The following is a 17,797-nucleotide window of genomic DNA, read 5'->3' as shown; positions in this document are numbered from 1 at the left end:
TTTCAGATCCGTCGCCGCTGCTTCTCTGCACCACCGTCGTCGGGCTCGTTTGTCTCCACCGACGACGGGCGCGTCTCCGCGGCAGATGATAGGTCCACGCCGCGTCGCCCCCGCATGCCCGCGCGGCGGAGCTCGGGAGGCGCACCCGGTAAACGTCCCTCCTGTCCACCCGGGTGCCACCTCGCCGAGCGCCCTGCTCCGGCGCGATCCAACGGGGCGGACGTCGGAGTTCTCGCGTCGCCTGGACACGTCGTTGGACACGTTTTTGGAGAAACGGGAATTTGGCCGGAAGGAAGGGACGCAGCTTCCTGCCTCTGGTCCCTCGCGTCAAGCGCGACAACGAGAGTGAAAAGATGGATTGACAGGATGTTCAGTTTCGCGACCATTCCTCTTCCGGTTGGACGTTTGCTGAGTGGATGTATTGTGAGCCAAGGTTTAAGCGTTTGCCCCATTGGAGGGCATTCAAGCGCAGCGAGGAGCTGCACCATTTTTTTTCCTTATCCCATTTCACAGGTTCCACGGTTACATTACATCGAGTGTTGCCGCGTGTGACTGGGCCCAAAATCCCACATGAAACCCAATTGAAACGAAATGACAAAAATTGAAGGTATGATTTCTGTTCAGTGTGGATCAACAAAGGAATGTGTTCACGATATTGTGTCATTTCATCCTGGTACTGTAAATCGGTTGATATCACTTTGGGTGGTTTTCACGGACATTGTCTGATCTGGTTCAGGACGAGGGTAGCCCTGAACGCAGAATTTGAAAATGCCTCCTCTGAATTTCGGATGAATTCGTCCGGGGCCGGGGAGTCCCGGACCAAGGTGAGGAAGGACGAGTCGGCTCCCCCTGTCTGGTCCCGGTGCGGCTCCCAGCCCCGATCGTCCGTGTCCTCCGTCGTCAAGGTCGACCCGGAGGCCACGCCCACTAATCCAAAGGTTCCGTTTAAGATCGTTTCAGTTTAATTGAATTTAAATTAGCCCTCATCTTCCTCCTGGAAATAAGGTTGCGTGAAGCCGAGACTCGGGCAACTCCGAGACTATTTTAAACCACGACTGAGGAGATTAAAAGTGTGATTTAGACTGAGATTAAACTGCCCCTTTAAATTAGGAGCCTTCATCTGTTTAATGGGTTTTATTTTTGCCATACCTGTGGTTACCTAAACAATTTTTACAAGAACGCACATATATCAGCATTAGCATATTAATATTATTAATACTCATTAGCCATACTGAATAAATAGTTACAGTATATATATTGAATCCTCCTCTAAATATAGTTCAATGCAAAATTTGAAAATTGTTTTTTTCACAATTATTTCATTTTTTGTCATTTAATGAGGCTATTTAATGACCGAATGCATAAAACTAACTGGTTAACTTCATGCTTTTTAGAATAATTTCTTTGGGTCAGGCTGACTCCACGCTATCGTTGTTCAGTAGGTGTAAAAGGTCGAAAGAGAGTTGGAAGAAAACATGGAGAAGGGAAGGAGCAGACGGAGGATGACCAAAAAAAAACAAAAAAAAAAAAACACCACACAAACAGAAAAAACCAAAACAGATTCCAAAATGAAAAACATCTTTTTATTGTCATACACTTTTTGTCGAGGATGAGTGCAAATAAAGAGCTTGTGATCAAAACCTACCCGTCACTAAGCCATGGACCAATAAGGCATCGTTAAAATACAAGCTTTTTTTTTGTTGTTGTTGTCGTTTTTCGGCGCTAAAACTCTACAATTACAAAGGGTTTCGAAGGGAACAACAGCCTCAATCTCAATGCGTGTGCAGCTCGGAAAAAGAAAACGGAGGAAGAGGAGAAAGAAAAGGAAAAACCAAGTGAGCAACGGCAAAAAAACCCAAACAAAAACAAAACAACGAAACTTAAATAAAGGAACGAAAAGGGAAAAAAATGGCAAAAAGCACAAAAACACTATCTGTACATTGAAGGTAAAGAAAGTCAAAGGTTCACATGGAATATTTCTACGTATGGCAAGTGACAAGAAGAAGACATGGTTCTACAATCCGTTATGTACAAGTTGGCACTGGTGTTGGAAAACCTCTCGTTTCCCCGTCCGCTCGTCCTCAAATCCAGCGTGTGCACAGGTCCTTTGTTTTTCTGTCGTTTCTTTTTTTAAGATTTTTTTTTAAGCTTTATATACTCTCTATAAATACACTATAACAATCATTCTCTGATACAAAGGTGTTGAAAATCTCTTTTTACGAAGCCCCCGATGCAGAACTTTTAAACTTCCGAAACGGCCCCGATGACGGACGACTCCTCATCAGCGGAAAACGCTCACAGACCTTTCATAGAATATAGTGTTTTTGGAGGGATCGCGTTTTTTTTTTTTTTTACATGTATTTTTTTTGATAGTAAGAATCGATCCTCCGTCGTATAAGTCTTTCTCATGCACTTAAAAGTTGTAAACAGTACAAATATAAATGATCCACTTACAATATTTTGAATTCCAGCAAAAAATTGAAAAAAGACAGAAGTACTCCAAAATACAGCAGCAAATTGTTCCTATGCATTTTCCAACACTGGCGGATGTGTGTGCGTGCGTTCGCACGCTCGCATGTGTGTGTGTGTGTGTGTGTGTGTGTGTGTGTGTGTGTGCGTGCGTGTGTGTGTGTGTGTGTGTGTGCATGTGTGTGATGGAGTGGAAAATGACTATTTTACATTTGACATGAGAGGATTGTCTACTTCTATGAGACGTGGCTAGAAAGAGAGAGAGTGAGAGGGAGATCCCAAAAAGCAGTTTACAGCTTCTACAACGCCACAGCTTCAAATCCACTCCGATATGACTTGGATATAATTTTTTTTAGATAAAATATATTATTAATATTATTATTATTATCATTATTATTATGATTAATATTATCATTATTATATAGAAGGGTCTTCCTATGGGTAGAAAAATGGACCAGGATCCAGGTCAACAGGCTCTTGATCGATATGTTTTCTCTGATATATTAAAATAGAGTACAATTATTCTGGCTATACTACTGAATTTTAAAGGTAGGAACTAATTTATATTATAAATGTACACCTTGGATTTATCCGTGTGAAATCTTTGATTAAAAAAAAAAAAAATTACAGGAAAAAATACAATCTTCAGCTTACAATTACGCCTGATTTACACCGAATCCGACAAATGACAACAAACCCGAAGTCCATTCATTTCTACGGAGAGTCGCGAAAAGCGCTGATAAGCCCCGCCCCCTCTGGGATAAGCCCCACCTCCTCTGTGATAGGCCCCGCCTCCACCGCGGTGCAGAATGGATGTGTGCGTTTCGAGGCTCCGGGATGCGTTAAAGATTTTGCAACGCGTTTCGGAGCTGACACTACGAGTCACTACTGCACTACCACGTCAGCAAGTCAGGTATATAAAATAATGACATCATGTTGGGTGTCACCATATCCACTCCTTTTATAGAACCGTTGGATGCGTCTCCGGATTCGGTGTGAAGCAAGCTTTTTAGATTCACTCAACAATTCCTTCCCATAGGAATGGAACCAATGCGGGTCCGACTTCATACGAGTCAGAAGTTATTTATACAGTAGATAGGTCCAAAATTAAAAGCTGGATTTTGGGGAGTCTAACAGGCAACGAGGGAACCTTTAACTCTCGTATTTCTTCCATCAAGCCATATTTTAAAGGTCATGTAAATCAGTTCATTGTCAAGCCTAAATGTACGTTTTAGTTTTGTAAAATTGGTTTCCTGGGTTTTCTGGCGTATCAGTCGTTCCATGGGACACGTTTACAGATATTTTCAAAACTAAGTTTATATATATATATATATATATATATATATATATATATACATATATATACACTGTATATTACTATAATATTTAGTAATAATAATAATATGAAATATTACCTTTCTCTTTTGCTCTGTTGTCCTGTACAGATGAAACCATTTTAAAATTCGACTTGAGTTTTATTTTGTCCTGTCATTTGGGACATTTATTCATCCAGAACCGTTCTGATTGAAGGATAATACATTTCGTTTTTAGTTCATTTTTCTCTCCGCTTCTCTCCGGTGGCGGGGCGGGGCTCGGTCATCGCATTTCTCAAGAAGTTAACTTCCGAGGTACATTTCAAGTGTCACAGAGGAGGAGCGTCAAAACAAACACAAAAAAACAACAGAAATCAAATGAGCGAAAACGAGAAAAAAAAAAAGGGGGGGGGGGGAACGATCCGCACGTGGAATCGGCAAATCCATGCGACGCGGGGGGCGCGTGAGCGACGGGGGGGAAAGGGGTCCCCGAGCCGAGGCGCGTCGGCGTTCAGGGCCCTGGACGCGCTCCTTCCCTTCTGAATTAAGCTTTTTTCCAGACAAACTGCTTTTTTTTCCCCGGCAGAGACATCCAAGAATGGCACAGGACGTCGACGGGGACGGCGGGACGAGAAAATACGCACAGAACATTGTAGGATGGGATAAAAAAAATAATAATAGTAATTGGGGTAGAAAAAAAAAAAGAACAATGACTTTCATTTTGGAACAAAAAATCTGAACCTACATTTGTTCTCAGCGATATGGAATAGTGATGTTTTTTCAACGTCTGACATCAAAACAAAGTACAATCCAATAAAACGGCCGCAAATAATATCATTTTCTTATTTTGAACAAAAAATAACAACAGGTTGATCACAAACATGGACACAGAATTCATGTTGGTTTGGTTGGAACCTAAACAAGAAACGACATGAGTCCCCGGTGCTTCGCAGGAGCCGAAAATAAAGACATTTTTTTCCGGGGGCAGTTTGTCCTCGCGGGGGCGGAGTTTCAAGGCAGGGAATTAATAATTTTGTAAATTTATTTTTTTCTTATTTAAGGAGGCTTTTTAAGGTTGTTGTTGTTGTTGTTTGCTTGTTTTTGTCTGTCTCTAGCTCATTTGACATACTCAGCTGACTTCCAGAAGTGCCCGGGGTGGGAAAGGCGTCGGTTTCTTTTTGGCAACTTTTCCAGGAGCTCCACGAGTTTGGAGAAGCTGGGACGCTCCTCCTGCTTGGACGCCCAGCACAGCAGCAGGATGTCCTGCAGAGACAGAATCACACCTTTAACTGGAGGGAAAAGAATAGTAATAATAATAATAATAATAATAATAATAATAATAATAATAATAATAATAATAATAATAAATGAATAATTACAATTCAAGGACAGGTTCACTGTTTTTTGAAAACTATTAAAATGTAGGCTCCCATCCCAGAATTGACTTATGTTTTTATATTTTCAAAAAGTGTTGAATAAATAACGTTAAAGTGACGTGGTTCAGTAACACATTCAGTAACAAGCTTGGGTCTTGGGGGTTTTGGAAAATTCTAACAAAAGATTATCTCCTAGTTCCCACTGACAACTATGCTGCTGTGTATTTTTTGGCAGAGTTATTTATTTTTTAATTTAATTCCATGTTGGAGCAATGGCACTTCCACCTTTTCAAATGAACCAATCGAATTAACAAATACACAAGTTTTGCAACGTAAACTAAATGCCATAATTTTAAGCGAGGTTTTCTCATGATATTGCGTGAATTTACCAAAACTCAAAAATAGATAGATCTAGATCAAAAACGACTGTACTTATAGTATTCCAACCTGGACTAAATCATCATAATAAGCCTAAACAGCATTAAAAACTGGATTCTTATTTGTGAATGTCCAGGGTTCATGGGTTCATTTCACGGCTTGGCGGGTTCCTTAATTTCGCCTGACACGCTTCTTGAGAGCTTTGTGGAATTTTTTACAACTCTATTTTCCCACAGTGTTTTAGAATCTGCACACCTCTTATCACTTGGAGCATTTGAAACAAAGCAAGCATTTTGTGTGCACACAGGGATGGAATGGAAGCCCCAGCATACCCACCTACCAAGACACCGCCACGCCACTGGTCAAAACTCGACTTGACACAGATATTCTCCTGTATTTATTTGTCTTTATATATACATATTTCTTTCCTTAAACCATGCACAGTATTTGTTGCCCCGGCTCCCACAGTGGAACCCTCCTTACTGAGATCTCCTTGCCCATGCCGATCTGCGTCAGGTTGGGCTTCAAGCCGCTGCCGATCTGCCACATGATCACCTCGGCCGGCTGGCTCTTGTAAGGCCACTCACGTGCGTGCAGCTCGTACCAAATGGTGCTGTGCAATAAATAACAACAACTCATATCAATTAGGTCAAAGAAAGAATAAACACAGTGTTATGCTTTTATGCAACAAGGAGGCATCAAACCAAAAATACCACCAATATGCACTTTGATTAGCTGTTTGCACACATTATATAATTATATTATAATAATGTGATAAAATAGAAACAATTAAAATAAAATTAAAGAAAAAAACAATAATAACAATAATAATAATAATATTTATTATTATTATTATTATATAAGAATGTATATATATATGATCACTATAATACATATACAAATAATAAATAAAATATCATATTAGATATAAATTATATATTCTTGCCTGTCCGATATTGACAAAATCAAACATAATTTTTTGTTTACAAGTAAGTCTGGATAATTTGATGATATTTTGGTGATAACTATCGATGCTTTCAAAAGATATTTACACACAAGAAATATTTTAGAGACAGCCATTAGTAATGTAGATATTATGACCATAGCTCGGAGCATCTAGAACCGTCTACCAAGTGTGATTACTTTACTTTGATGACTTAATTCCAACAGCAACCTCCAAATGATGGATCCTAAGTGGGAAAAGGGCTAAAACAATGGGACACGATGGCATCGCTCTCTTCTCCTTTCCTTTGAATAAAAAGGTCTCATTGTCTTTCTGCTGTTTGTTCACATCAAGGTTGAGTGCCATAAAAATAGAAGGAGGAAAAAAACTAAAAAACAAAAACTGAAGATGATATATCGTTGAATATGCAGAAAGGGCCCTGGGTGTCACCTCCAGGTAGCAGCTGGACGTCCCTTTGGAATCAGCTCCATATGGGAGACCATCTGAAAACGCAATTGTGTTAGGAGTCACATGAGTCTGCAGGAACACCGGCCCCCGGCGCTTTAATCCGCTCAGGACCGACTTAAAATGGAGGTTTCGAGGGGTTAAAACGAGGAGGAATGCCTCAGCTTTGAAAGGCCGTCCAACCCGCTGCTGCGACTAATGTATTAAGATTTCCAGGAAGAATCAACTGATTGTGGCTGGACAGGTTCTGCAGATGGCTCAGAAAGAATCAATTTGACTTATAAACCCATGACAACATATCGTGTCATGGGTGGCAATATATTATTTTTAACACACATACGCTGTCATACGAGTTGTGTTATTGCTGTCTTTGATTTTGTATTATTTAATTCTATTATATTTGATCTTATTTTATTGTTAGGTTTATTTAATTATTTATTATTATTATTATTAGTAGTAGTAGTAGTAGTAGTAGTATTAGTATTAGTATTAGTATTATTATGGTTATGATTATGATTATGATTATGATTATTATTATTATTATTATTATTATTATTATTATTATTATTATTATTATTATTATATGAATGATATTATTAAATAAATAAACATATTTAAAACAATTGATTGGAAATGATTTGGCAGAAGATCGATTTTTGCAGCTACACATTTAAAAACCTGTTACAGGGTTCCAGCCAAATGTTTTAATTTCCTGTACTAATGTGAAGTTGATTTACGGACTTTCAGGAACATTTTGATAAGACACTAAAATAAATAAAAAAAAGAAAGTGGCCAGCCATTATTTCCTTTCCTCCCCCGTTGTTTCTGCAAACAGAATGGGCGGCTCGTGGCAGAAAGCGCTCTGACGCCGGAAGACACGCCTATTCCATTTTGAGTCTTGTTAACTTCCCGAATCGGACTGTTCCAGGAAGCCTGCTCTGAAATGATAACAGCTTGGCTACCATGGCAAGCTTTGAGCTTTAACTGCATCTCTGTGTGAAGTCAAGCTTCAACTGGAGTCCACTTCATGCCATTCCCAACCTTCATTTTACTATGGATTGACATTTATGTACGTCTGTTGACCACATTTAGTTTTTCTTTATGTTGAAGAAAGGGACCTGATAAAAACAAATCAGGTTTTGAAATCTGCAAGTTGGTAGACATCACATTGGTCTTTCCCAGCCTTTTTTTTGCGCAAGGTACACTGTTTACAATGAAATGTGGTTATTATTATTATGGCCTACTAACAGTGATGCAAGACGCGCAAACGATTTGTTCATAGGAGCAAATCTTTTGAATGACTCAAGAGTCTGGAGCCACTCCGGCAAAAAAAAACCAATAATAATAATAATCACAAAAAAAAAAGGAATTATGCATAAATAAATAAATAAAACAATAGGCACAATAAAAAATATTGTGGCGTTTGCCACAATATTGAATGTGACTGAATTACAATACTCCACCAAAATAAATAGTAAAATCATTTCGTTTGGATGAGTTTAAATGGAAATGAGCTTTATTGAAACATTAAAAATGATGCGTTCCCCTGATTAATCGCATTACAAACCGAGAAGGTGCTCGCACATTCAAACCCGACTTCACCGAGTCTGAGTTAATCTAGCTCCAAGCAGCGTGGCCGGAACCGCTTGAGCTCCGACAGCAACTCTCTATCCACTGCGTTATGGACACGTCTACAACCCAGAGGTACAAGTAGTTGTACAAGGGATCCGCAGGCTGATGGGAATTTTCTTAATTACATTGCAATGTTATGTAACCATGACCATATAAAGTTGTGTGTAACAATATATCTAAATCTATGTTATCACAGATTAGCACACTGTTAATTCCCACAGACAGTATGTACTGTGAACTCTCTAATCTAAATAGATAAACTGTACATTCCTTCATTCCTTCGACCGTCAAAGAGTTTGCCTTATCTGTGACGCCAAACTGACCATATATTCTCTGACTCTCCAAAATAAACTGTTGATCCCAGAGAGCTGCTCTTTAGCACACCTATGGCCCAACCCTTGTACAACCGGCTCTTGAACATTATAATAAATTAACTTTGAGACCAAAAACTTTTTTTCCCCTTCAACCTTCAACCTTGAATGTTCCACACACCTTATTGATTAAAAGCAGCATCATCAAAACAGTAATGACAGCATATCACTGCATGCTACTAATTATTAGTAATAATGCTCCTCGCCTTGAACATGGAACTTACGCTGAAATCTTCTGTTCGCTGCTGATGTTTGGTGAGTCCAACCCACTCTGACATGAATGACTGTCTCTCTGCTTTACAAATTCCTGTAGCTATAAACCATAGAGCGAAATTAAGTAACTTCCCTGTAACATACAGGAATCTAAACAATTTACTCCTGGTTTGAACTCAAACTCTCAGTAACCCGCAAAGCCATGCACCCAGAACAATAAAAATGTCTCTATTAAACGTCAGGTCACTAACAAACAAGTCATTTTTAGTTAATGAGCATATTCGTACCCATAACCCAGGTTTCTCTCTACTGACTGAGACCTGGCTGGGTAGAAATGGCGCAGTCGCACTCATTGAGACAGCACCTCCTAATTTCAAGTTCATCCAGACCACTAGAGCTGACAAGAGTGGCGGTGGAATAGCTGCTGTCTTCTCTGATATATATACCTGCAAGGAAATCCTCTTTGGAGAATTCACGTCTTTTGAACACCTTGCTGAACGTCTTTTGAACTCCATAAACTGCAGTGCCCCCATTTTAATCATCGCTGTCTATCGGCCACCAAAATCTAAATGTGGCTTTTTTGATTAATTCTCTGAGCTACTGTCCAAGGTCTCCACTGATGATGATTGTGTAATTATCTCAGGTGAAAATATTCACATTGACAATCAAATAGACCCAGATGCTCAACACTTCATGGGCCAATTGGAGGCGTTTGACCTCACTCAGCATGTTTCTAGACCCACCCACAATAAGGGGCATACTCTGGACTTGGTAATATCAAAAGGACTAAATATCACTGTACCCTATCTCGTGGATCTATTTCAGACCACTGTTGCATTTTTCTTTGACGTGTCTGCTCTTCCTGTACAACAGAGAGGTATCCCGACAATTAAAAAACGTATCATTAACAATAATACCATTGAAACCTTTAAGAGAATTGTAAATGAGTTACCGCTGTTCATGGCATCCTCAACTGAGGATCCTGTGAACAGCTTCAACTCCAAAATACAAAATGTTATTGATAACATGGCACCTGTTGAAAATAAAAACATAGAAAAATAAAAAGCCGCCTGGAGACCAGTTATTAGGCAGCTTAAGAGAGAGTGTCACCAGGCAGAATGAAAATGGAGAAAGACAAATCTTCAGGTTCATCTTGAAATTTACGGTGATAGACTCAATCGATACAATATAGAAATTAAACAGGCCAGACAGTCTTTCTTCTCTAAAATCATTAATGAAAACCTCGACAATAGTAAAGTGCTCTTCTCCACTGTTGATCGACTTATTAATCCACCGTCTACAACCCCGTCAGAGATGCTCAACGACTGGAAAATGGGAGGAGTTCGCACTGAGCACCAACAGTTTACCTTCAGCTTAACAACTATCTTACCTTAAACAGCCTTTTAGACACCTATCAATCTGGCTTTCGACCTCACCATAGCACAGAAACAGCACTTATTAAAGTTCTGAACGATCTACACATAAACACTGATGCAAAAAAGCGATCTGTTCTTCTGCTCCTGGATCTCAGTGCTGACTTCGACACTGTTGACCATCAGATTTTATTCGCGAGATTACAAAAATGGGTCGGCCTATCTGGCCCCGTTTTAAATTGGTTTGAAACCTACCTACAGGACAGGAAGTTCTTTGTGTCCATTGGAGATTTTGTGTCAAACAAAGTGAATATTGTATGTGGAGTGCCCCAAGGTTAGATTCTGGGACCATTATTGTTTAACCTCTATATGCTTCCATTTGCACATTTTGTAAAGAAACACAAAATAAATTACCATAATTATGCAGCTGATTCACAACTGTATATATCCCTGTCTCCTGATGACCTACTCCCCATACACTCCCTCACTCATTGTATTAATGATATTAATGCATGGATGTCAAAGAATTTTTTACAACTGAACAAAGATAAAACGGAAATACTCATTTTTGGTGCAAAGGCTCAAGGACAGAAAATTGCAGCTCATCTTAGTTCTCTGTCCCTGTAGCAAGAATGAAGCCAACAATCTGGGTGTAACCATAGACGGCGATCTAAATTTTAAGAACCATATCAATCACATCACAAAATCAGCCTTCTACCATCTAAAAGAAAATTCAAAATTAAGAGGCTTCCTGTCAAAAGCAGACTCTGAAAAATTAATCCATGCCTTCATAACGAGTAGATTGGACTACTGTAATGGCCTATTCACCGGCCCCCCGAAATCAGCTGTGCAGCGGCTACAGTTAATCCAAAATGCAGCTGCACGCGTTCTCACTGGGACAAACAAGTTGAACATATCACACCTGTTCTTAGATCTCTACGTTGGCTCCCTGTCAAGTTGCTGTCTTTCAGGCCATTCTTTTGTAATGACCAGCTGACAACTACGTTCTCTCTTTCTTTGTTGTATTCGTTTGTAAAGCGCATTGTGTTGCCCTGGTATGAAATGCGCTCTATAAATAAAGTATGACTTCACCTGACTTAATGCTGCAATGGTGTAGATGTTATGACAGTGGACTTACCTGCCATATTGGGCTGACCGGTTTTCTAGTTGGCAAAGTGCAAATTGTCAGCATTGTGCTCCTTACTGTTGACTTTGTGGAGATGGATGTAGACATACTTTACATAATGTGTGATTTCTGCTGTAACACCTGAATTTCCATCCAAGGGTTAATAAAGTCTTAAAAAGTGAGCGTCAATAGAAAACCACAATTTTTCATTAACTGAGAGAATAATTCCTTGGTATAATAATAACAACACAATTAGGGATTATACAGACCTTGATATCTTTTCCCCACAGAAACCTGGACTCTTTCAAAGATTTATTTGATCAAATCAAATCTTAATTGCTGTGTCGTACTGTTGTATACTGTGCTGTATATCTCCTTACTCACTTTATTCACATGCACTTCACTGTACATATCTGTATATACAAATAGCCTATCCCATATACATAACTCTATCCCCTTCTATTTGTACCCCTACTTTGTATCATCTATTTGAGTCTTATTTTATTTTTATTTTATTTTATTAAAATTATTCAATTCACTAACTGCATTACGTTTTATGAATTAGTCAGTTTCAGTTAGTTGCAAGGTAGAAATTAAGTTAGCTATTTTGTTTGGTTTAGTAAATATTGTGCATTATCTCCAGGTGCGTTGCAAAGACATTTCACTGCATATATGTATAAAAGTATGTATATGTATGTGACCTAAACCTCTGGAATCTTTTGAATCTTGAATCACAGAGTTTTATGACTTTTATGTGACTTCCAAAGATAAGTGAAATACTTGAGGGATGGAATAAATGAGACGAGTTTACACAATTAAAACAGCATTTGTAGAAAAAAAAAACCGTGTAAAATATCAACTGTTTGCTCATTCCAATGCATCTAAAAATACATCTCCACTTCCAATTTTATGGGTTTCATTCTGAGATTTCATTCTGAGACTCCATACTAGATTTCACACTGACTTGATGTGTCTTTTACTCTTATATATTATTAAATATCAATATATTCACATATGTTTTTATATGGTCACAGACTTTTATTTGAGTGAACAGATTTTTCATTTCTTGCTTGGTAATCTTGAAACTTAAACAACAATGTTGACGTCGTCAGTTTTGTAAAAAAAAAAGTAAAAAAAAAAAAAAAGGGAATAAACCGCGACCAACTGCAATTTTAACAAGAGATAAAAAGCAGCACGCAATGAGATGATCAGATGAGTGACATCTTCCAAGAATTCAGATTATTTCTTCTCACATGTTCTGGCATGATGAGCTTGCAGATTGTACCGCTGATGGTTTATTTGATAATGTTTTTGATTCCTCCTCCAAACCAGGTTGTCCGTGATGCAGAGCGCTGGGAGTGACACTCCCTGCGGCTTATGAACATAAAAACAATAAAAACTTCTTTGGAGTTTCCAGTAGATCATGGGTTTTGATGAGAAGGAAGTGATGAGCATAAGCAGTCAGTAATGAAGAAACAAGTGAATTTAGTTTTACTTTCTGGTTTTATTCTTTTGTGTTTTTTTAAGTGTCAAAAATCTATCTATCTATCGATCGATCGATCGATCTATCTATCTATCTATCTATCTATCTATCTATCTATCTATCTATCTATCTATCTATCTATCTATCTATCTATCTATCTATCTATCTATCTGTCTGTCTGTCTGTCTGTCTATCTATCTATCTATCTATCTATCTATCTATCTATCTATCTATCTATCTGTCTGTCTGTCTATCTATCTATCTATCTATCTATCTATCTATCTATCTATCTATCTATCTATCTATCTATCTGTCTGTCTGTCTGTCTATCTATCTATCTATCTATCAATGGGATGATACTGTTATTATGGACTGCTTATTATAATTGTGTGCCACTATTTGACTGCTCTTGCGACCGTATACCACTTTTAGTAGTAGTAGTACGTATTTTAGACTTACTGACCAATGTGGTCTCACTCTTTTTTCGCTCACAGTCATGAAAATTAATCTATTGAATCGTGTCCTGGAGAACGACTGTCTGACTTTCTTTGTACTGCACATAACAAAATTGAAACCAACTGCCAGATTCCTCTTCAAAAGCAGGTTGTCCGTGATGCAGAGCACTGGGAGTGACACTCCCTGCGGCTTATGAACATAAAAACATTCAAAACTTCTTTGTAGTTTCCAGTAGATCATGGGTTTTGTTGAGAAGGAAGTGATGAGCATAGGCAGCGTCAGTAATAGAGAAACAAGTGAGTTTAGTTTTACTTTCTGGTTTTATTCTTTTGTGTTTTTTAAGTGTCAAAAATCGATCTATCTATCTATCTATCTATCTATCTATCTATCTATCTATCTATCTATCTATCTATCTATCTATCTATCTATCTGTCTCAAGATTCAAGATTCAAGATTCAAGATTTTTATTCGTCACTTACATATACATACTTTCATACATATATGCAGTGAAATGTAATGCAAGGCACCCGGTGATTATACACAATACGTCCTAGGAAAAATGTCTTTCTAATAGCCCAACTAACTGACTCCTAAAACGTAGTACAGTAAGTCGAATACTTATAGAATAAAATAAAAATATATAGAATAAAATAGAATACAATAAAAATAAAATGAAAATGGAATAAATAGAGGGAATATGCTTATGTATATGGAATAGGCAATTATGTATATACAGATATGTGGATTAAAGTGGCATGTGAATAAAGTGAGGTAGTGTTTGGGATAATACAGCACAGTATACAACAGTACGGCGCAGCAATACGGCATCACGAACAACCCTGAACAGTGACACAGTATGCGGTACAGTATGCTACATACAGTACAGAAGGTAGTGGAGCCTGTGTGTGTGGCTCAGTGAGGACCCCTGGTGAGGTCAGCGTTGACAGTTCTAATGACTTGCGGGAAAAGCTCCGTCTCAGTCTCTCTGTTCTCACTGTGTGGCTGCGGAGGCACTTGCCTGACCGCAGCAGCTGAAACAGTCCGTTGTTGGGGTGATGAGGATCCTTCATGATCCTGCGGCCTCTGCTACTACACATCCTGGTGTGCAACTCCTGCAAGGGGGGGAGGGTAGTTCCAGTGGTACGTTCAGCTGAACGCACCACCCTCTGCAGGGCCCGCCTGTCCTGGGCAGTACAGTTCCCAAACCAGGCAGTAATGTTGCCTGTCAGGATGCTCTCCACTGCTCCAGGGTAGAAGGACTTGAGGATCCTCACCGAGACCCGGAATTTCCTCAGCTGCCTGAGGTGGTAAAGACGCTGCCTCGCCTTTCTCACCAGAGTGTCTGCGTGTACAGTCCATGTTAAGTTCTCTGTGATGTGGACTCCCAGGTATTTGAAGCCGCTCACCCTGTCGACAGAAGTCCCATTAATCACCAAGGGCGCGTGCGTCCTCGATTGTGGTCCTCACCTAAAGTCCACAATCAGCTCCTTAGTTTTGCTGACGTTCAGGTGGAGGCTGTTGTCCTGGCACCAGAGTGACAGGTCAGCCACCTCCTCGCGGTAGGCCTTCTCGTCGCAGTCAGTGATCAGGCCCACGACCACGGTGTCGTCAGCAAACTTGATGATGGTGTTGGAGCTGGACCTGGCCACACAGTCATGTGTGTACAGGGAGTACAGTAGGGGGATGAGGACGCAGCCCATGTATTCAGGGTGAGGGAGCTTGACATGTTCTTCCCCACCCTGACCACCTGGGGCCGGGCTGTGAGGAAATCCAGGATCCAGGCGCACAGCGGAGCATTCAGTCCGAGCTCCTTCAGCTTGACAGCCAGTCTGGTTGGGACTATGGTGTTGAAAGCTGAACTATAATCGATGAACAGCATTCTCACATAGGCCCCCTTCTGGCCATCCAGGTGCGTGAGCGTGGTGTGCAGTACCTGAGAGACCGCGTCATCAGTGGATCTGTTTTGCCGGTACGTGAACGGCAACGGGTCCAAGGTGCGGGGGAGCGAGGGGCAGATATAATCCGTAATCAGCCTCTCGAAACACTTCATGACCACCGAGGTGAGGGCCACCGGACGGTAGTCATTCAAGGCTGGCAGGAGAGGTGATCTTCGGGACAGGAACGACGGTGGACCTCTTGAAGCAGGACGGGAGCACTGATTCAGCCAGGGAGATATATGAATATTGTAGTGAACACCGGAGCTAGCTGGTTAGCACAGGTCTTCAGTACTCGCCCAGATATGCCATCTGGGCCCGCAGCTTTCCTGGTGTTCACCCGCATCAAAGCCCTACTGACCTCGTGCACGGACACAGAGTGCGCGCTCATCCCCAGCAGTGTAACTCCAATTAGCCGGCAAGCTAGCAGTGTTGTTGCCAGACTCGAATCGCGCATAAAAGGAGTTCAGTTGGTTGGCTAGGGAGGCGTCCACACTCGTGGCTGGGGAGGAGCAGCTCTTGTAATTCGTAATAGTCCGCAGCCCCTCCCACAAGCGTCTGGTGTCCCCCCGCTCCATCTGTAGCTCCACAGTCTCTCTGTACGTCCGTTTAGCGTCCCTCACCGCCCTCCGCAGATTGTACGACGCCGCTTTGTAATTGTCCATATTTCCGGATACAAGACTGTCGTAAGCGGCCGTGCGAGCATTCAGAGCGCAGCATATGGATTTATCAACCCATGGTTTCTGGTTTGGGAATATCCGAACTTTCACCGTGGGAACGATATTATCCGCTAGCGTAGTTACAAAACTTACTACAACCTCCGTAAACTCGCTGACGTCACTTGAACTTGATTGGAACATGTCCCAGTCTACATCAGTCAGAGCGTCCTGAAGCGCAGTCTCCGATTGGTCCGTCCACCGCTTCACATCCCTCGTCACCACCAGTTCTCGCGCGATCAGAGGCCTGTAAAACAGGAACCAGCGAGATCGCGGCGTGGTCATTTTTCCGAAAGCAGGGAGCGAGACGGTCTTGTATTCATTCTTGTAAGGAGTGTAACAATGGTCCAAAGTTCTATCTCCCTGGTGGCACACGTGATGTGTTGGTGGAAAAAAGGCAGAACTTTTTTAAGGTTGGCCCTGTTAAAGTTCCAGTCACCACCACAGCAGCGTCGGGATGTCTGTTCTGAAATCCGCACAACACATCGTACAGGACCAACAGAGCTGCGTCGGTGTCCGCTTGCGGTGGGATATAAACGGCTGTAATAATGACCGTGCTAAATTCCCGGGGAGATAAAATGGATGGCATAGTATGGTCAGCTGTTGCAGGTTCAGCGAGCAGGAGTAGGAGAGGAATTTGGTGTTGTTGGCGTTACACCACCGGGTGTTTACCATTAGGCAGACGCCTCCACCTTTGGATTTCCCCGACTCTCCCATTCTGTTGCTGAGGAACACGGAGAAGGACTCGGCTGGACGTATGGCTTCATCCGGCACCAGTGGGTTCAACCATGTTTCCGTCAGACAGTGGCCGCAACAGTTCCTCGTGTCACGCTGGAATTTGATCCTCGCTCGAAGTTCATCCATCTTGTTCTCCAGGACTGGACGTTGGCAAGAAGGATGCTTGGCAGAGGTGGACGGTAAGGTTGCGTCCTCATTCTGACCCGAATGTCGCCTCGTTTACCTGGTGCTTCCTCCGTGGGCCCGATCGTGGAGCAGTGGCTCCATTATTGTTGTTGTTGTTGTTGTGAGAGTGTTCCCGCGTAGGATTTCCGCCAGCCACTCTGCTTCCACGGATAAAAAGTCCAAAGTTGTTCGTGTAGGGAAATTTTTATATCCATGAGTGCATCGCGGTCGTATGAGTTAACTGCCGATGCTTTTTTGGCGTACATTATGATGAAAAATGGAAAAAAATACTAAAAAGTGCAAGAGTCAACCGGAGCGCCGGCGCAGGGACCACTAGGGGCGGCACCACTATCGCCACTATCTATCTATCTATCTATATCTATATCTATATCTCTATCGGATTGTAAGGATGTGGATTATGACCCATATCACCCTCATCAATACTGTAATTATGGACTGCTTATTATCATTGGTGCCACTAGTTTCATCCAAATAGATCCAGCGGATATTAGTTAAAAACCGACCACATTTGACCCAAAATATTCAGCCCTCTTGCTTGACTGACACGTCACTATTCTTAAATAAAATGAAAAAGATTATATTTATAATAGACGCTTTATGATGTCATCATAGTAGTATTAACATT

At 40.9% G+C, this 17,797-nt stretch overlaps 1 protein-coding gene across 1 annotated transcript in view; it reads right to left on the bottom strand.

Moving 5' to 3' along the window:
* Positions 1-4,898: 4,898 nt before the first annotated feature.
* Positions 4,899-17,797, bottom strand: part of ksr2 (kinase suppressor of ras 2) — a gene marked incomplete at both ends in the record, with an annotated part of 115,713 nt that continues 102,814 nt past the window's right edge. Inside the window, 2 exons of the mRNA XM_080003549.1 lie at positions 4,899-5,045; positions 6,020-6,149. Coding sequence (XP_079859675.1) covers positions 4,899-5,045; positions 6,020-6,149 — 277 coding nt within the window. The remainder of the gene's footprint in view (positions 5,046-6,019; positions 6,150-17,797) is intronic.

The sequence above is a fragment of the Zeus faber genome (assembly GCF_960531495.2).
Source record: "Zeus faber genome assembly, chromosome: 7".
NCBI classification, from domain to species: domain Eukaryota; kingdom Metazoa; phylum Chordata; class Actinopteri; order Zeiformes; family Zeidae; genus Zeus; species Zeus faber.
Note: the sequence above shows the minus strand (reverse complement) of the source record. Positions and strands in the feature narration are given on the sequence as shown.